Below are 20,606 nucleotides of genomic sequence, written 5' to 3'. Positions count from 1 at the left end.
GGTGGCTTTCCTGTGAGGCTGGGAGGCATTCTGTCTCCTGTGAGTATATATTGATTGAATCAGGCGGACCTGCATGATTTTAGGGGTCCTCGACTCTGAGTATCACTGTTTTCTTACACATTTTTCTTGAAATATTATACAGGTAGCTGTCCTCTTTTTTTTTTTTTTTCTGTAAACGATAGCATACTAAATATGCTGAACTCAGTTTTTCTCTTCCAGTTAACATTTTTGAGATTGTCTTATATTCATATGTCTCGACTTACCTTATTCTCCTATAGGCTGCATGATATTCCTTTGTTTGGGTGAATAGTAATTTAGGCAATGAATCCCATATGAACGTTTAGGTTGTTTTCAGTCTTAAATTCTTTTGTGTACACCTACAAGGATGTCAGAGGACAAATTCCTAGAAGCCTAGAGTAGCCAGGTGAATTAGCTTGTGCATTTCAAATATTGATAGATATGGCCAAATTTCATAACAATTTGAGGCATGGTTGGTGTTCCTCCTCTATCACCATTAGCATCTATTATCAAAATCATTCTAAAAAATGGCATCTTATTCTAGTTTAAAATTGAATTTCTTTTGTAATGAGTGAATCTGAGCACATGTTTATAGGCTCAAAGCCATTTATGTTTCTTTTCTAAGTTAATAAATATGTAACGAGGGCCTACAATGTACACAGTTACACTAATGACGGGGGACATCGTGGTGAACAACATGTGGCCCCCATGCCCCTGTGAGAGAGACACACAAGTGACCAGCCACTGTGGTGGCTGAAGTTTAGTGCGGTGGTGCAGGGGGTCCTGCTGGAGGCACACCCACCACAGTCCGGAGGGAGAGCGACAGAGGCTTCTAGTGGGAGGGACATGTCAGCTGGAATCTGCTGGAGGGGCAGTAGTTAGCTTCGCTAGGGGAGTTTTAGGGATGGGGGAGGGTGGAAGAGGAGACAACAGACCCATGCATGAAAGATGAGAGCAGAGAGAGCAGAGAGCTGCTGGCACTTGTGAGGAGTCCAGCTCAGAGTCACAGGGTCACCACTGTAGGAGGGGGAAGTGGGCGGGGCTGGTCCGCCATCCTCTAGTGTGGCCTTGGAGAGCAGGTGAGTTGTTTGAACCTTGTGTTAGTGACAATACGACATATTGGAGGATTTTTAAGTCGAGGACAAGACATCAGCAGTATCTTGGGGCTGAGATACTAGAGAATTGATTGTAGACGGTAGGGAGAGCATAGGAAGCCATCCAGTAATTCAGGGGAGGTGAGATTTCCTTGGTCTTAGTGACACACTAGATAGTTGTGGCTGGAGCCCCTGGCACGCCCGGTGCCCGCTGAAGATGGGGCGCACTGTATGGGGGTGAAGAGCAAAGACCTACAGCCAGGCAGCGTGGGTATGATTCCTGGTGCACCAATTTCCAGTTGCATAAGCCTGAGCGATGGGGCACGTTACTCACATTTGAGGGGTGCTGTGAGTGTAGGGATAGGCGTGCAAGGTGTTTAGTACACTTGTCATATAAACACGAGGGCTTAACAACCACCAGCTGTTTTTATCCTTTTTATTACCTTTCCCCACTCCACTGTGGAAATGCCCTGACCTCTGGCTTATTATAATATGCATATGAAGACAATTACACAGTGTGGGACTCCGGAGAGGTTTGAGGTATTTTGTTTAATCTTCTAATTCTCATAAGAAAATAAAGGGGAAGAAATCAAGCCACTTGTTTGAGGTCGCACGACGCTGACCTGAAATTCCTCCCTGGTCTGCTTCTCTTACCACACACGCACATGGACGTACACTTTTTGGCTACTACACTTAGGCTTCGGATCTCTCTTGGTACGGTATCTCTTAGGTCCGGATCTCTCTTGTGCTGGTCGACAGCAGAGATTTCTTAGGCGGGAGCCGCTCATTTGGAAAGCCGTCTGTCTCGAAAACTTGGGAGCACACGGTTTAAACCCCATAGACTTTTCGATCATCTTAGAAACAAAAACCAGCAGCGAGGTGAGCAGTTAAATCGCAGAGGCGGTAAAGTTAGGTTGTTTCAGCAGAGGGGTCCGAAGTGGTTGGAAGCCCCTAGTTGGGCGAGCCCATCCTCTCACCGCTCCCACCCGGCGCCAGCACCCAGCGCCGGCGCCCTTATTTACTCCTGCCCTCTGGATTCTCTCAGCCTTTCTGCTTCACGGAGGGCTCTGGGATCCGACTGAGTCAGATGAACAGCTGTGCAGGGAGAGCCTGCTCTGGGTCGGGAAGGCGCAGAGCTGGGGATTCAGTCGTGAAGGGGTCCCGGCCCTTGCCTTGAGAGCGGGGGCAGGCGACTCATCCCTATCATGAACTTGAACCCCCGGCCCCTCTCAATTCACACTGCGCACAAATTCTCTCCGAGGTGCGCACCGACAGCGCTCCTTCTACCTCTCCCCAAGGTTTCCCGCCTAGGGCGGCTTCTGCCCGGCTGCGGGGAGCGGCGGTGGAGAGAATCCGCCGCGGGCCTCGGGCACGAGGGCGCCGGGACCGCGGTGGGCGCTGCCGCTCGCTGGCCGGGCGCTGGGGCGGGCAGCTCGCCGCGTCCCGGTCCCAGCTTCCGGGCGTAGGAACCAGGGCGCGGCACGCTTTCCCCGGAGTTTCCCTCGGGCGCTCTCCTCTGCAGACGCCGGTGTTCGCGCCCGGCGTCCCCGCGGGGCGGCTCCTCCTACCCCCTCCGTCCCCTTCTCCTGCCGCCCGAGGCCTCAGGGCAGGGTTCAAGTGCAGCACCGCCCTGTGCTCCCGATTTAGGAAAGGCCAGCGGGGCTGGAGGGCGCGGGTTTACCTAGGGAGGGCGCGGGGTGCAGGAGGAGGTGGCCTCTGATTGGTCGGGGAGGGGGAGTGGAGGCACGGAGTTTCCCACAATGCTCCGGTGCGGTGCAGCCGCGGATGGATGCTGCGGGAAGGGGCTGCCATTTGCCGCCCCTGCCAGCGGCGCGCGGACCTGCCTGCTCTCCCGCAGCGCGGCCGCCGACAGCGCCGTCAGCCGGCCCGGCCTCTGCGGCGGCGCTGCCTCGCCTCCCTCCGCGGCCGCCGGAGCGGTCGCCATGAACCCCAGCTCCTCGGCGGGAGAGGACAAGGGGGCGACGGGCGGCGGCGGCAGCAGCAGCGGCAGCGGCAGCGGCGGAAGCGGAGCCGGGAGCTGCTGCCTGGGCGCCGAGGGCGGCGAGGACCCGCGGGGCGCCGGGGCCGCTGCCCTGGAGGAGCCCGGGGCCGCCGGCCCGAAGGAGAAGGACGAGGCGCTGGAGGAGAAGCTGAGGAACTTAACTTTCCGGAAGCAGGTCTCTTACAGGTAGGCGCGGGAGCCCGGCGCCGGAGCCAGGTGCCGCTGCGGGGCGCGAGACCCGCGCTTCTCCCGCGGAGGGGCGCTGCCTCGGAGTTGGGCACCTGGCGTGCCCTCGCTCTCGCTCTCTGTCTCTCATCCCCCGCCCTCCACCTCCCCCTTCTGGGGATCTGCTTTCTTGTCCTCCCGTCGTTCTGGGCTGGAGGGAAGCGACGTGCCTGGTTTCCCCGTGATAGGAGAGGAGACCGAGTCCCTGAGGTCAGAACAACAAGAAAATGCGCGCGCGCCTGGGGGAGGGGAGGGGGGGCACACACGGAGATGCCTGATTTTCTTGAGAGAAGTCCTCAAAGTTGTCCCTAAGCCGGCGTCCTCTTCAGGCGCTCCCCTACCTTCCAGATTTTGCTGGCACTCACGAGATACTTGACATCACCCGAGGGGCAGGAAAGAACAACTGTATACTGAAGAGAAATCCTCCTGGAAGTTGGATCTGCCTAGAAATCCCCCATGAAGGAAGAGCCCATGCGGATCAGGCCTGGAGACGCCCAGCTGGTGTTGGGGTTACACGTACACGTGCGCTCTCCCTCTCTACTACGTGTGCCCAGAAAGACGACTTGGGGAGCCCGCTGGCAAGCTAGCAGGGAGGCGGGCAACGGGGCCATGCTTGCTCCTGAGGATGGCAGTGTTTGCGAGACAAGGACAGTGTGGGATAAATCTCCACCACAGGATGATAAAGGAGTCCCCCAGACTGTGTCAGGATCCAGAAATGAGAAACGAGGATTCAGTAGGTTCTCTGCCCCTCCTCCCCCCATCCCCACTCCGCCAAGCCCCAGGCAGAATTGAAGATATTGAGAGGTTTGGAACATTTCAGAGACGACCCTTACTGCTTGCGAATTCTAAAAGTCACCGTGATAAGCCCAGAATTTCAAAGATTCCCACTGAGGGCTGGGAGTACATCTTGAAAAGGGGTCAGGGAAAGCATTCTTGGGACCCTGCTCCTTTTGAGTTAGCAGTCCTTTCCAGAAGCCCATATAAAGTATTAAGCCTGCCACACCATGTGCTGTTATGTAAGCAAAAGCAGATGACAGGGGTGTGTGGGTTTGCGAGGGTGTGTGTTGTATTTATGGGCCGTGCGTGTGAGTCACTGGGATCCCCACAGGCATTGCCTGGTCTGGATGCCCCAGTCGCTGGGGCATTGGCCCCGGGTCTAAGTGGCAGCTCCTGACGACTCTGAAAACGGCCTCCCTGGCGCGGATGTTGCTCCCAAGTCCCCCGAGTACATTTTGTTCGCTGTGCATGGAGGTGGTTTCCCACCAGACTTGCTCTTTTCGTTACTCTCCCGTAGATCAGGACCAACTGGATCTTTCTCTTTATATTTTTGGTTTCTAAAATTAGACAGGTGGCGGAGAGGGAGTAGCTCTAGGGAGATATGCTGGGGCACAGGCAGTTCTGTTTCCTAGTTATGATGGCCCGTCTGGCCCCTAGGGGAACGGGGACTACATTCAGCCTATTTAGGAACTGTCATGTGGAAGGAGGGGGGTTGGTTACGTGAGGCAGATTGTGGGTCTGGGCTCCTGTGTTGCTGGTTTCCAACAGACTCCTCACTCGGCAGGGCTGTGGAGCCAGAGTCTGCGAGGGAAATCATTTCAGCTTGCCTCCTGGCAGCGGTCACTCGGAGCCTCCCTCCTGGGAACGGGTACTGTGCAGGGCCTCGGCTTTCCGGGATGCACGGTCACACATGCGTGTGTAAGTGTGTGCACGCACAAACACAGGCGTGGACCCGGGCACGGCATTTTTCTGTGGAGGGATAGAATCCCCTATAGAAAACAGATCCTACTCCGTGAACATCATCTCCTTTGAAACAAGCCTGTCAGGTCTCCACTTTGGCCATCCACCTGCCTCAGCATCACCTCAGGTGGCTGGTTAAAAATGCCCGCCACCCCCAGACTTCCTGAATTGAACTCTCTGCAGATTGGGAATTTTTAGCAGGCTCCTCCAGCAATGTGTGAATACACTACTATCTGAGTATTGCTACCTCCCTTCCCCAGGGTTAAACAATTGACCTTTGAACTCATCAACCTTGGCCAGCCTAACAAGGCCAGGCAGTCCCAAAGTCAGGGGGAAAGATAGCAAAAAAAGTGGGAGTTTTCATCCGGCACATGTTTGTCCTGGGTAATCTGGAAAGTGTCCCCATGTTCATTATTGTTATTATTGTTTTTAGCATCATGACCGGTGGTCTGCTCGCTCCCTGGCACCCATGGTGCAGGCCTCAGGGCAGCTGGGTCGCGCTGTTTCACCGGTGGGTTCATGCATAGCCTGTGAGGGAGGAGCAGCTTTGGCTGGAGCTGGGCCTTGGCTCCTCAGCGAGGACCACCGCCTCCCTGTGGGCCGCCTGAGGACAACAGCTGCTGGGAGCTAATGGAGGGGGCGAGGAAGACCTTGCAGCGTGGAGTCGCAGCCAAAGGGTTCACATAGAGTGTGAACTGTGGCTGCTTGTGTAAGGGGGATCATTGAAGGTGGGGAGGAGGAAACTTGCAGGTGGGTCAAAAATATCTCTTGAAGAACATGGGTATTTGTAGAATGACACTTGACAGGAAAGAAGGGGGCTTTGGGGGAGGGTGTGCGTGTGCGGGTGTGTAGGGGGGTCTCATCTGCTCCTTCTGTTGCTAAGGAACATATAATCTAGGGTTTAAAAATAAATGAGGAGTGGGTGGGCATATGCAGTGACTCCTGTCTTTTTAGGAACCAGAGCCCTTTACAAAAAGCCTTTAAATAACTGTTTCTGGAGGCAGATTATTCATTTTGCTTGACTTTTACTTTGTTAAGCCAAATAAACCCCTTTATATGTACCCCTCGATTTCCCCTCATTATCTTTTCTTTCTTGGCTTTTTTGGGAACCCTGTTTTTTCCCACATGAGAATTTTTTCCTTTATTTCAGATTCTGCTCCCCTGGAGCAAATAGTCTCGGTAGACTGTAAAGCGGAAGGTTTTCAGAAGGCAGTGCAAGTGAGCCGGTACTTTTCCCTTAAAATTACTACTTCCTTTTTCTCTGCAAATTATGGTGCTGCAACAGATCCATATGTGTAGGATTTTCGAAAACCACTCTAAGAATTCCCATTTAAGTCAGTAATATTAAAAAAAAATCTTTTGGAGACACGCAGGGGAGGGGAAGGAGAGAGAACTGATGTTTATCATCTTCCATGCACCAGGCACTGTGCTAAGTGCTCTCGTATATTCTGCCTTATTTGCTCTTCGTGACGGTCCTCTGCTGTGCTGTGATTATTTTCTGTTCTATAGAAAAGGAACCTGAGGCTTAGAGCTTGGGTGGGAGGTAGACTTTCAATCCAGATCTGAATCGAAGTGACTTTCTTCTTCGACCCCAGCTGCCTCCCTTAACATTCCTTTTTGGTTGGAGCTCTCTCCACGTGTGCATGGGTGTGCTGGTGTGTGTGCCATGTGATACACACACTCTTCTGCAATATACCACAGGGCATTCGGTGTTACATCTTGTATGCTTTATTCTTTGGCCTGTACCCCTCGGGCTATATGATTTTGAGGAACTCCTCTGCTATTTCAGAAATAAAAAACGAATATAAGTGCACGATCATCAGAAAATAGATTGGTTTTGCTTCTGAGAACAAAACCACCTACATGACACCTGCCATCTCTATAAAGAGACCCGTCTCAGAGTTTTATCTGCCTTTTCGTAAAAATGACACAACTGTTGTGTAGGTGAACCCAGATCCAGTGGAGAGCTGGCCTGTCTGTGCCTCCTGGAGCCACACAGAGTGAATGATGCGGTGTGGTTTTGCTTGAAGGAGGCCTGAGCTGTTACCATTGCTTGTGACACGTTGATGTCTGTGTTTCAGTGTTTCTGCTTATGAACCAGGGTGGCGAGACCAGACCCTCCTTCAGGGGAGTTTTTGGTGTGAGATAAAAGTAGCAGCAAGGAGTCTTAGATTTCTTAGATTAGGCAACTGGGTATAAAAGCATCAGTTATTTTTTATAGGTTGATGATAGGAACATGTATTTCCATGTGTGTCTTGTTCTGCAAAGCAAGTTTATGTGATTAGAAGACAGACAGCTAGGATGGCGAAAGCCAGGTAGGCTCACATCAACAGTGCCCGTCCTTGCATGGAAATCAATAGTGTACACGGGAAGTTTTCTTCTAAATATAGGTGTGCAGCACCCTCCTTTGCAAATCAATCTTATTTATTTTATGTCTTCATCTGATATTTAGATTTTGGGATCAGATAAAAACTTTGGTTCCAATTTAGTGCTTCCTTCCTCAATAATTTCTTAGGCCCTGGCTGGGTTACTCGGTTGGTTGGAGCATTGTCCTGTACACTGAAGGGTTGTAGGTTCGATCCCCAGTCAGGGCACATATGGTAGGCAACTGATTGATATTTCACTCTCAAATTGATGTCTGTCTGTCTGCCTCTCCCTTCCCCTTCCTCTCACTCTAAAATCAATAAACATATCCTCTGGTGAGGATTAAAATATATACATAAATAATTACTTAGGCCTCAGCTAAGTGTAGACTTCCTCACTCAAGACGCGTGACAGGTAAGGTTGCACTGGAACCACCTGTGCATGATGTCCAGAGAATTTAACCTGCTCTACAGGACTTCTGGAGGCTTGATTTTTACATGGACCTATGACAGCATTGGGTCCTGTGGGATCCGGGGAAGGAGAAGTTGAAGGGAGTTTGCTGGGAGAAATGTGGTCCCGGCAGCATTGCTACATAGGGCCAAGTTAATTTAGGCTAGAACTTGCTTTTTGGAGCACTCTCCTTTCTCATCTGAGACAATAAGGACTCCTCATGAGGGCCCAGGCTGTCTGTACCATCCCCAGCCTTTGGGGCTGGCGTCTGGGATACGCAGTCCCTGTCCAGCCCCGAGATGTCCCTGAAGTGGGCTCAGGCGCTCACTCTGTGAGGTGGGAAGCATCTGGAAGGACCATTGCCTACATGTTGGGCTGTGGCATTTGCTTTCTTACATGAGTTTGCATTTGGTAATGCTGATCCTAGTTATTTCTTGGGAGACTCTATAATTGGAGTTTTAGGATAATAGTTACCACAATTCAAAGACAATGTGTGAGCTTTTCTTACGGTGGATAACTGAAGAAGAAAGGTAAGGAGAGAGACGGAATCTGAGCTGTTAGGCTTTTTGTTTTTCTTTGAAATTTAATTTGCTTGAAATAACTATAATAATGGACTAATTGCAAATTGCTTGAATGGGTTGGAGCTCTTTGAACTGTTGAAAGTGTTTGAACTGGTTGGAATATTATGCCTATCACAAGGCATAGCAAACCAACAGAATGCAGAAGAAGAGTAAAGAAATAAAAACACCACATTATGTCTGTTTGCACGTAATTCTCCCATAATTCACCACTGGCTTGTTCTCTAGGCAGGCTCATGTTTAGGATTGAGCTCAGAAGTGTCCACTTTCTGTGACAGGTGGTCGATCCTTCTCTGTGGTCAGATGGTGCTTTCAGACAGCTGTGTTAAGACTGAATTGGAATTTCCTGTTCTGGGAATTAAACTGGAGTTTGAATCTGGTACCTTCTAGCTGATCTTGGGTGTAACCCCTTGGAGGCTCAGCACACTCATCTCTAAAATGAGGAGATAGTAATACTTACCTTGGAGGTTTCTGATGAGAATTAAATGAGTTACTTTAGGTGAAGGACTCGGCGCACTGCCTTGGGTAGGGTTAACTTTTATAAGTATATCATTCCCTACTAAGTTGGTAGCTTCTTTGAAGGCAGAAATAACACATTATTTGGATAGTTGAATCCTGTTCTCATTGCTCGGTAGGTGTTGGATAAATATTTATTGAATGAATTGGTTTAATTGTCTTTTAAAAATAAACTACTACTGTGACCCGTTCCCTGTCCATCTCAATTGTGATTTTCCTTTCTTCTTTCCCTTTTCTCATTTACACTTTGTCCAACAGCCTGGGACTGGGTCTCCGTCACAGATTCCTGTGTGAGTGCACCAGCCAGCCGGCCAGCTGTCGGAAGCTGGGGAGGGGTGGCAGAAGCTCTTACTTAACCAGCTATTTGCAGCTTGTCAAAGAAAAGGCCTTAATTTGTCTTCTAAGTAGCACTAATTAGCTCCCTGGCTCTCTTTCTGTCCATCTCGTCCCTTTCCGAGGGGCATCATTGATTTTCTCCTCGGGGAATTTTCTGTTGACTCTTCTCATGTGATTAGAACTTGGAGATGCAGAAAGATGGCTGCCCCGCGCTCCTGGAGTCTGTCCTGACCGTGGTCCAGCCCAGCGCGAGGCGACTCCTGCAGCCTCAGCTCCGCCCTTCACTCCCCTCACTCTCCTTGCACCTCATCTGATTGTGGTAGAAAAGTGACTTTAGGAAGAATTCCTTGCTTGACTTATTGGACTCTAGGCCTTTGTCCTGTTTTTAACGCAATAACAAAGTCTTGGAAAAAGCGCTAGCTGCTTTTATTCACGTAACATATAAAGCACCTGGAGACTGGCCGACGTGTATCCTGATGTCTGTAGTGTTCAAAGACAGGGCGCATGCGTGCCGCCGCGCCGCCGCTCGGGTGACGGTAGAGGAAATCGGTTCTCAGGTGAGTGTGTATTGGCTGAGGGAGGGGCCGTGATTGGGTAGATGTGGGAAGAAGGGCCTTTGCAGGTGAATTTTAATGTTCTTTCCCTCCAGCCCTGAGGTTTTGGGAGCCTTTGAAATGGAGCAAATACTGTGTTTTGTTGTTGTTGTTGTTGTTGTTTTAAGATTTCATTCATTTATTTTTAGAGAGAAGGGAAGGAAAGGAGAAAGAGGGGGAGAGAAACATCAATGAATGGCTGCCTCTCATGCACCCTCCACTGAGGTCCTGGCCTGCAGCCCAGGCACGGGAACGATTGGGAGTTGAACCGGCGACCCCTTAGTTCACAGGCCTGCACCCAATCCACTGAGCCACACCAGCTAGAATGTCTTTTATAGGCGGTAACTCTTTGACAGGGACTTTTGTTTTTCTTGTGCCCTAACCTTCCTGTACTACGCTCAAGTGGAGTTGCCTTAAGTTTTTCAGATCCATAAATAATGCTTTGAATAAGGAACCCATTCTGAGTTAAACTATACTATTGATGGCCCGGCTTTGGTTGGGTGAGGGAGGAACATTCAAAGCTGAAAATAGTAATAATTTAAGTGCAGTGAAGTGTCATCCTTCTCACTCTTCAGTCACAAGAGAGACAGAGTAGAGTCGTGGTTCAGAGCCACGGTCCTGGAGCCCCACTGCCCGGGTGTCATCTGCCGCTTCTGCCTGCTGTGTGGCCTCGGGAAAGCTATTTAACCTCTTTGTGCCTCAGTCTCCTCCTCTATAAAATGGTAATTATACACAGTAGTAGTGCTCACCAGCTAGACTTGTTTGAGGGTTGTTGATACTTAGAATGCTGCCTGTCCCAAGGGAAGTGCTGTGGGTGTGTTTGTTAGGGTGATGCCATCTATACTTGAGTCCAATTAAGGAGCAGATTTGTTTATCCTTCGAAATATTGAACATTGGTCAAATGTGGGTAGCTAGCACTAAAATTATCCAGATAATATGAAAATGAGATCTACACTTAAGAAATTCAATTGAGTGGTCTTGGCATTCATTAAGGTACAGAAAACGTAGTTTTCTTTTCAAACCCTAGGAAAAAACAGTCCCTGGTACTAGAGGAGGCAAACAGGAGAAAGCTGCTTCTGAGTGCTCCAGAAACTGGAGCAGACAGAAGGCCAAGGTCGGTGAAGACAGGCCTGGTCTGTGTGCTGAGGAGTCAGGGAGCCGCTGCCACACCCCCTGCTGCCTCTCCCTCGTCTGGGTGCAGGAAGCCAGACCTGGAGGGCTGGGGGACAGGGGGTGCAGAGCTCTGTGGGGTCAGGAGCAGATAAGGAGATAAAGACAGAGGTTCTAGAAATAAAGCTGTCACCGGGGACTCCAGGACAAAGGTGATTTCTCTCTGGCCTGGCTGCCGTGTCTGCTTTGTACGGGCAGACAATGGCTGGCCGCCGTGTCCTGGCAATCAGCGAAAAAAGCTTCTCAGATGCCACCTGTCCTGGATTATTGCAGAAAGGGAAGGCTCAGCCTTCTGGGATATTCTATCAGTTATCTCAAGTAGGCCAAACAACAGATTTTTTTTTTTTTTAATTTTAGGTGATGATTACATATTTGTTGAACAAATAAAGCTGGCTTGGAACTCTGAAATAAGTATTGAGCAAGGAAGTCTATTTTTCTTCCAAAGGCAAAGGAAAAATCAGTTTGGTTGCTTTCACATATCTCATAGATTTTTCAGGAAAGAGCCAAAAAATAGACTCCTTTGAAAGGTCCTCCGAAGTCGTCTTTTCAAATGTGTTGTTCCTTTGTCTATGAGAAAGATGTCAAAATGCCGTGGAAAAATAAATTTCCGTTAAAAAAAACTTGAAAGCAGTTTGTTTAAAGATGAAAAAAAAAAGAAAGGCTTTACGTAAGTGTATGTGGGAGCGGTTGGAAAGGGATCCGTGCCTGGGTTTGAGACCAGCTTCTGGAGCGCTCTTCAAGCTGGAAGCGCTGTGTTCTCGCCGCGTCCTTCTGAATGCGGCCCGTTCCAGGCACTCTCGCTCACGCAGAGCGTGTTCCCTGGAGGGGTTTTTGAGGAAAAGAGTCTGGTTTAAAAGAGTCTCTTCCTTTCAAGTTGGCCCCCTCTCCATGCAAAGACTGAGCGGTAGGGCCTAGTTTTGTTTCGCTCCATTTGAAGCTCTGTCCTCAGCCTCTAAAGTTAGACAGGCAGTGGAGAAACCTTGAACCCCAGAAGCGGTGGGGTCTCATCTTCCCCGGCAGAGTGAACCCCCGCGGGGCCTTCAGCCTTCCGGCCCACTTTGCCTCTCCTCCCGGTGGCCGAGAAGCCACCAGTGGCACTGCCCCCCTTCCCTGTGGCCTCTGATAAACCATCCCCCCGGGCTGCAAAGGCAGCTTCTGTAGGCTCTCAGTTTTTGTCACGTGTGGCTGGGAGACAGGGAAAAGTCTTTCCTTGGTTCAGATTCAGACTGCAAGTGTTAACTGCCTTCCGACCGACCTGAGGATGTCGATCATTATCAGTTACCGATGGTGTCCCGTGCGTCCTCTGTGCCAGGAGCTGCGGACACAACCTTCCGTTAAATGGAGGCTCTCGTTGTGTGTGCAGGTAAGGCCTTGGGGGCTTGGAGTTTAAGCAGCTTGCCTGAGGCCTCCAAACTAGCTAAAGGGCAGGGTGGAGACCTGTGTCTCTATTCCCCCTTTGCATTCATAATGCAGCTTTTCACGCTGGTTCTTCCTGCACTCTTTTTCCATCCCCTGCCTGCAGATAGCCATATTTTCACCATCGGGTGGTTTATGAGATCACAGTCCCTTGAGAGGAGAGAGCCTTGTTTTTCATCTTAGTGGGCGCAGGCTGTCCTAACCCAGGGTGTAGAGAAAGGCTTCGCAAAGCTTGATTGGCTTGGAGAGAACACGCATTCTTTTCCTGCCCAGGTAGAGACTTAGCGCTGGGAATAGCAGGTGCTCCTGGCAATGGGAGGGAGGCCAAGGCTGAGCTTTCTTTCCTGGGTGAAACTGTGTGGATTTTCCATTGCATGAGATGGTGGAATAAACCCAGTTTGCTGGGGCCAGGATATGCCTGCCACCGCCCCCTTCAAATTCGGCCTCCAGTACGAGACCTTGCGATTTGTTATAATCAGCGTGGAACCTGAAGAGAGGTGGGCAGTGGTATACCAGCTTGGGGTCCCATGAAGAAGGTAGGGCTGATTTATGTGTCCTTTATGTGGCTGAGGGTCAAAACAAATAACCATTTGCTTTAAAAAATACGCTTAGAGGAGTTGAGTCATTCACTTTTAACGGGAGGGCCTGCTCAGGCTGCAGGTACTTGTGATAGAAGTTTTTCCGTGATAACGTCCTTCAGAATTCACGAAAGCAATTATGTGTGCAGTATGGACACCTCGAAAGTTCCAAAAGACCATTGAAAAAACCTGAGTCACTCTTTCCCATTTGAAGAAAGCCTTCAGAATTTCTTAGCAAAATAAATTTCCAGTTCAAAAATAAACGTTGCAGCTATTTAAAGACGAAAACAGAAGCTTTCTATGAGCCAGTGTGAAAGTATAACAAAATCTAAGGGATTTCTTTAAAAGAAAAATTTATGGAGATTTCTGAAACTGTTATTACGAACTAAATTTAGGCGCTTATAATAAAAATGTGTGTGGTGCTTTTAGGGCTTTACCGTTTTTAAGCTGCTTTCACATAATTGATCTAATTTTACCGTCAAAACAATCTCAGGCAACAGGTAGAGCAGGTGGTGCTTTCCTAGCCATGGTATGGTTCTGGGAACAGGCTTCTCCACGGAGTGCCTTTCCCAATGCCTTGGGCCAGGGAGGGGCGCTGCCGGGCTCAGAGCCTCCTAGTGGTGAGCTCAGGAGTCCCAGGTGCTTTTTACTCCAGGACACCACTTCCAGGGGTGGCTCTGTGGAAAGGTAATTAGCAACATTTCCCTTTCATTAATTTCATTTCCTTGACTTTATCTCAGTTGTGAATCGCTGTGGGCAGAGCTGGAATCAATCGCTGGCTGGCCTACCGAGTCCATATTGTATTGACAAGGAGGGTGACCTCACTGTCCTCTCCATTACTCTTTCCATTTCTAGGTGACAATATGAAACCACCACAGTGGTGGTGCATAAGGGTGGACACACCCCAAAATGGAATTATCTTCTGGAGGGCAGGCCCCTTGCATTACAGGCTTCCCTCTCTAGGTGAGTGTTCTAGGAACCCATCTGAATCAGTGTGCCAGCTGGCGTTGTTGTGAGAGGCTGTGTTTGTCTTCAGTGAATTTTTTTTGAAGACTCAACGCATTTTTGCCCATTTCATAATGGGTGATTTATGAGCACACCTGCCCACGCTGTGCTCCTGAGTCAGCAGTTTTTGGCCCCCTAAACCCTGCATGACCCTGGTGCCCCACCCTCCCTATTTACCCCGAGTGACTATTTTTTTTGTTTCCCCACATAAAAAATGTTCTCAGAGGGAAAGGTTTTGCCAATGTGGAAGAGGTAAAACAAAAATATGGCAGAAACACTAAAGAGCATCAAAGTCAATGGGTTCGAAAACTGTTCTGAGCAGTGGAAAAAAAAGGTCTCAACAGCTGCATTGCATCAGATGGAGAGTACTTTGAAGGTGGCTGAAGTTTAAACATGTAGGAACAAATGCACAATTTTTTAAAATAAATAACTTGTGTTTTTTCGGGTCCCCCCTCATATGTTCACCACTCCTTCTACTGGGGGAAAAGAAGATGAAGAAAGAGGCAGGCCCGTCCCGTACAGTAGTTGCTAAGCAGCAGCCATTTCGTCGTAAAGGTGATTCAGTTCAAATAATGACATAGGTGCTCCAAGAATAGCATTTCATTTTTACAGCAACTGCATTTCCCGTCTCCTGATAGCGTGAGCTTCTGTGGCTCCGTGATTTCGGGGGAGGAGGTAGGCACCTCAACACATTTGTTACCTGTGTGGAGAATAGAGCCGACCGCCTAATAACCAAAACTCCCGCGTTCTGCGACCGTGAGTGAGCAGCACGCTCGGGCTGCCTGCAGTTTGAAGGATGTGGAAATATCTCCAGAAGACCTGAGCAGGTAGGTTTTTGAGGCCGTGTTTGATATTAACTGATAACGTCTCAGTGGAACACTCTGGATAATTTAGAATCCTAAGTGTTCGAAGAATATGGTATTGAGCACAGTCTGGACTTGGACCGTGAACAAGATTTCATCATATTGAGATTTCGCCGGTAACTAAAGGCTCTGAAAAGTGAAGAGAGAAGAAGATACTGTACAAGGCCAGTCTGAGTCATGGAGGCCAGTTTTATCACGAACAAGGGAATGAGTGTAGAGGAAGACTTGGTATGTTATGTCCCTGTAAGTGTGGGTTTGAAAGGGGAGCTGTCAGGTTACAAAGCTGCCAGGTGACCTGTGTTGCTGGTTGCACTCCCAGCAGTTTTGAAGGCTGCGTGATCGGTGTGAGGAAGCCCACCGCCCTGCCGTTTAAGGCATGCTGGCCATCTCTGTTCCGGCTTACACAAGCTGTGGGAAACTCAGGGTGCCTAGACAAATGTATTTTCTTCAGAGCACTGCTTCATGGGAGTTGTTCAAGGAGCAAACTTCATTGTTCTCCCATTGCGCAACATCTTTCCCCAAGTCCTCCCCAAGCCATTTGAAAGGAAGTCCTTCTTTCTGGGGACCAGATGGGATGCTTGGAAGCTGGTCTTTAACCTCCAGTAAATTGCCCTCCCATTGATGGCAAAGCACCTCTTCCTGGAACTAAAAGTAATGTCCGGGAGAAGTACTACATGGATGAATCCTCAAATGGCGAACGGTTATTCCCACTGTGGTGCTGGGTTCATTAATATAGTTGTTATTAGCATCTCTCCAGCAATTAGTGCTTCTCACGGATTTCGTCGTGCACTTCTTATGATTACTCACTACGGCTCTGGCGAAACAGTCCTGGTGTTACAGGAACCCATTATCTACGTGGGAAACCAAGTCGGGAGGGCTGGGGAGGCGAGGACCAGAAAACCATCGACTTCCTGGCCTGAGGCTACAGAGGAGCAAGGTCCCCAGTGTCTCTCCGGAAACGCTTCCCTGGGACATGCTCAGCGGTATACCTTCAGCATTATGAATAGTAATAGTAATAATAATAACAACAGTAACATTTATTGAGGCCTTACTGTATGTGCCAGGAATTGTGCTCAGTGCTTTACATACGTTATGTTGGTCAATTCTTATACCAACTTCATGAGCTAGCTACTGTTACTACCTACAGTTTTACAGAAGAGGAAACTGAGGCACAGGAAAATGAAGTAACCTCTCAGAGCCATAGAGCCAGCAAGCTGTGAAGCCAGGGTTGGAAGGCCAGGAGAACTCCCCGGCCAGTGCACTTAAGCCGGACTCTGTTTTATATCCCAGTCTAAAAATGTGTCTATATCCCCCATTTTCCTTTTGGAAATGAGTTCCACCCTGTGGTGTGCAGTCTTGTGGGATTGCACCCCAAAGTGTGTGGCTCTGCGTGGAGGTCAGTGAGGTCCTGGGAAGTTGTAGCAGGTGGCTTCCTCTAACCGCCCCAGTACCACCTTGGAGCAGGTGGCCTGAGCTTGGACACCTAGACTTGTTTGGCCTCAGCCTCGTAAAGGACTGTCCAAGGGAGTGCCCGTTTGTTCATACCCATCAGCAGTGCCATGGTAGGAAAGTTCCTGCCAACCTGGTTCCTGTCTTCTCCAAGCACGGATCACCAGCCTTTCTGCTGAACTGTGAACCGTCCACCATCTTCCCAGCAGAAGTCCTTTTTGTGTGAGTTGAGCAAGGTTGGTTTCTGTTGCTTGGAACAACACCAATAGCAACAACACAAACCTAACTGATAAAATGCCATTGGCCAGTGGTCCCCCGGCCTCTACTGGTGAATGTCTTCAGTGCCAGGAGTTCTTGGCTACCTTAGGGAGGTAGTTAGGTCAGGTCAGGTCTAATTGGTAGAAAGTTTTTGTTACGGGAAGATGAAAGTGTTTAACGAGTGTTGGGCACAAGTTAGGTGCTTTGTGCCTCTTTGTTGGTTTCTTATTTGGTTATCACAAATCCCCGAGTGAGTTATTTGTGTGTTACAGATGAGGGGACTGGCTATTGCAGCAGGGAAATAATTTGCTTCAAGTCAAAGAGCTGTTAACTGATGGAGTCAGGGTTCAAGTTCAGTACCAAGTCACCCAAAGCCTCCTCGTACTGTGCTGCCTACATGCTGAGTCCGGAATGACTCCTTTACGTTTTACCTACTGCCGTTACCTTTTTATTTCTGGGGAGTATTCGGGATAACCTTCCCCCTTTTTCTCCATGATAGGTCTTCAGATATTTGAAGTCATGTGTTTTCTCTAAACTGAGCTCTCTCCTTTTTCACTCTTCACTTACCCCGTCTCTAAAGGTGATGTGTAATCACCTTCGCTTTTCTGGCTGTCCCTAATTTGACAGCCTGCTGGTTTCTCCATGGCTGCCTTCACTTGACTTGAGCACTAAACTAGAAATGTTGCCTACCCGGGGTCACCACTAGCACATATGGCATCTTTGTTTGAGTTAGAAACAGGTCCCAGGTCTGGGTGGACAAATCGACAAAACCTGCCCTTACTTTTGAGTTCTGCCTGCACCACCGCCAGGATCTGGCATGCGGTGGGTGGCTCTTAGGCTGAATTTCAGTCTCCCTGCCCCTCCTCTGGGTACCTGGGTTTGGGCAGGGCACAACCTGTGCAGGTGTAGGTATGGCTCTGTGGGACGTATGGGATTGGCCTAAAAGTTCATTTAGTTTTTTCCGTACAATGGTTCTAGTAGCCCTTAGTTGCATTTAACTTCATTCAAAACAATTTCGTTAGGTCGTGTTGTGACAGCTGTCATATCAGCATGCATTAACAAAAGCTGGTCAAAATTGGTGAATTTTTGTGCTGCCATTTTAATATTGAAGATGGAAAAAAACATGCAACATTTTTGGCCTATTTTGCTTTATTATTTCAAGAAAGGTAAAAATGCAACTGAAATGCAAAAGATTTGTGCAGTGTGTGGAGAAGGTGCTGTTGACAGATCCAATATGTCAAAAGTGGTTTGTGAAGTTTCTTGGTACTGTTGACATTGTGGCCAAATAATTGTTTGCTGTGGGGCGGTCTTATGCATTGGAAGATGTTTAGCAGCACCCCTGGCCTCTACTTGCTGGAAGACAATAGTGGGAGATAGCCGACATACTCAGAATACCCAAATGAGTAAAGTTATTGATGAGAATAATGTGAAAGAATGTGTCTTATTTTATAGAAAAAGTGAAATGGACTGTTTTGCCCACCCAGTAGTTCCCTTGCTGTGGCCATTGGTTGCCTCGCATATATGAATTAGCGTGGGCGCTGGCCAATTGCTGTAAAACTCATTCCCGAGCCAAATTCCCAGGCTGCCAATTCAACAAATTACTGATGACATCCCCAAAGTTCTGCTTAGGTTGCAGCCGTTTCACTTGAGGTTTGCCATTTTAGTTTGGCTAAATGTTTACTTGGCATGTTTCGTATTTATTTCAGACACCAAACTCTTCTGGAATGTTCAAAAGTCCTTCTTCCCCCCTCCCTTCCCCACTCCTTTCTCGAACCCTTACTCTCTCCCTCCCTTTCTCCCTTCTTTTCCTCAATAGGAAGGGGTGAGCCCCTTGTTAACTGTGCTTTACTCCCCTCCCCTCTGCTGATAGAGAAAGACCTGTGGCCACTTTCCTAAACCCGGCCGAGTCTCTTTGTCTGAGAGGTTTCGGTGAACTTTCTTTCAGTGAGTTGACACAGAGCCAGTAATGAAATCAGTCTGTACTTTGGCTACACCTGTATTTGGTGGCCAAGAAGACTACTCATTTTGTTTAGGGGGCAGCATTTTACTGTTTCAGGTACGAAGGCTGTGCTGTCCAGCACAGTAGACACTAGCAAAACGAACTAAATAGATTAAATTTGAAGTCCAGTTCCTTAGCCACGCTAGCCACACATTAATTACTCAACAGCCATGTGTGGCTAGTGTCCGCCATATTGGCCAGCACAGATATAGAGAACATTCTCATCACCATGGAAAGTTCTGTTGGAAAGGACTGCTCTGAGGGATTAGTATCACAACACTAATTTGTCAGCCTCCAGGAACCTCTAGCCAGTCATCCTTGAATGACAGATGGCTTTGGATGATACAGTTCTTGGATTAAGAGGTGCAGTCCCCTAATGAAGAAGTTACACTTTAGAGGTGCAACTGGGAATGAGAGAGCACTGTAGTTGGGGAAGAGGAGAAAGTCACTCTTGGTGTCCGCTGTCATCCAGCTTGTCATGTGCTTCTCCCCTCCTCACTACACGGGTGACTGATTTCCATAAGGACAAGGACAGGAGCCTGCCTTTTCTTGTTGCAGAGTGCACCTCCCCCTGCATTACCACACGTACAGAGCTCGGTGCAGAAGGGGACATGTTCTGTAGATTTTTGGTAGACTGGCTGTTTTGTCTCCTAAGCTAAGCTGGTGGCGGTTGCTTTTGGAGGTGGAGTGAAGGGTGGGGAAAGACCATGACTGCTTCTCCATCCGTAGCTTCCTGAAATTTGGGCAGGGGCGTGGTGCAAGATTCAGGGTGCAGATGTGGGCTAGGGGTGTGTAGATTCAGGTTGTGTTTGCATCACAGAGATTGCTGGTTATACTCCCTGTTTTATTCTTAACAAGAGTTCTCATCATGTTCAATAAGTATTTACTGTAGATTCACCAGGCAGGTGTGGAAGTAAATGCTTGGGCTGAAACCGTTAACGTGGTTCATCTGGTTCCTAATGGAAAGACCTTAGGAAGCTATGAGGAAAAAACTTCAAGGACAAAGCCAAGGCCCCAAGTGAATCCTCGTGAGCTTGTGTGGATTCTCTCCGGTGGTTTGAACTGCCAGTACTGCACACAAGGGTGTTCTAAAAATAGCCCAAGTAATGTGCATCCTTTGCTGAAGGGAGTGAGATAATTTGTGAGGATGATGAGATATGGAAAAAGCGAGAAGCTTCAGAAGATGTGAAATGAAATACACGAATCTCGATGGTCTCAGAGGCTCTCCCCTGCACCGAGGGCTCTCTTTGAAGTCTTGATGTTGAAAATAGGAAAAAAGTACTTAAAAGAAAGAGCATTGCTGGGAGAGTTATTGGCTTTTTTGTTCTCACCTATGATTTTTAACATGAGCAGTCCCCTGGATAACAACTCACCTATTTTGTAAGAATAGTTATGGAATACTCACTTACCACATGCGAAAAGCATTATTTCAAGCCCTTGGTGAGGAATCCAAAGTTGAATAATAGATGATTTCTACTTTAGAATTGCTTCAATTGCTTATACTTGTTGGGGAAACAAATAAGAAAATGTATTGAGTACTTACTACACGCCAACAGCATGCTAAGTGCTAGAAAAAGAAGAGAAATAAAAATCTCTGTCATCAAGTATTTATGGTCTAGTGAGGGAGAGAGGCAAAGGCTTGAGCTGTAACGATCAGAGTGATAAATACTTACAAAGGAAGAGGGATGTTCAGGGACACGGTGGGGGAGCCCAGCAGAAGGGCACCTGTGCCAGAGGAAAGAGGGGGAGAAGGTCTTCCTGAGCAGGTGAAGGTGGGATGTGCCTGGAAGGCGTCAGAGGAGAGCTAATGGAGGTACCTAGGCAGATTTGCACATGTCATTGATTCAGTGAAGAAAACACGCCCTAAGCTCTAAATGGCAAACTAAAAACAGAATTTCAGAACACAGCCGTGGCTGGGGTAGCCTAAGTGAATTGAGTGTGGGCTTTAAACAGAA

At 48.6% G+C, this 20,606-nt stretch overlaps 1 protein-coding gene across 3 annotated transcripts in view; it reads left to right on the top strand.

Moving 5' to 3' along the window:
• Window positions 1–2,801: 2,801 nt before the first annotated feature.
• The window catches only part of DGKI (diacylglycerol kinase iota), a 400,657-nt gene continuing 382,852 nt past the window's right edge, over window positions 2,802–20,606 (top strand). The window contains exon 1 of one of the 3 annotated variants that reach the window (XM_036010940.1): window positions 2,802–3,300. In XM_036010940.1, coding sequence (XP_035866833.1) covers window positions 2,873–3,300 — 428 coding nt within the window. In that variant the 5' untranslated portion in view covers window positions 2,802–2,872. The remainder of the gene's footprint in view (window positions 3,301–20,606) is intronic. The other 2 variants (XM_036010942.1, XM_028525751.2) reach the window with 2 other exon arrangements.

Source organism: Phyllostomus discolor, chromosome 10 (assembly GCF_004126475.2).
Source record: "Phyllostomus discolor isolate MPI-MPIP mPhyDis1 chromosome 10, mPhyDis1.pri.v3, whole genome shotgun sequence".
Lineage (NCBI taxonomy): Eukaryota > Metazoa > Chordata > Mammalia > Chiroptera > Phyllostomidae > Phyllostomus > Phyllostomus discolor.
The sequence above is the reverse complement of the archived record's forward strand: the minus strand, read 5'-3'. Positions and strand labels throughout refer to the sequence as shown.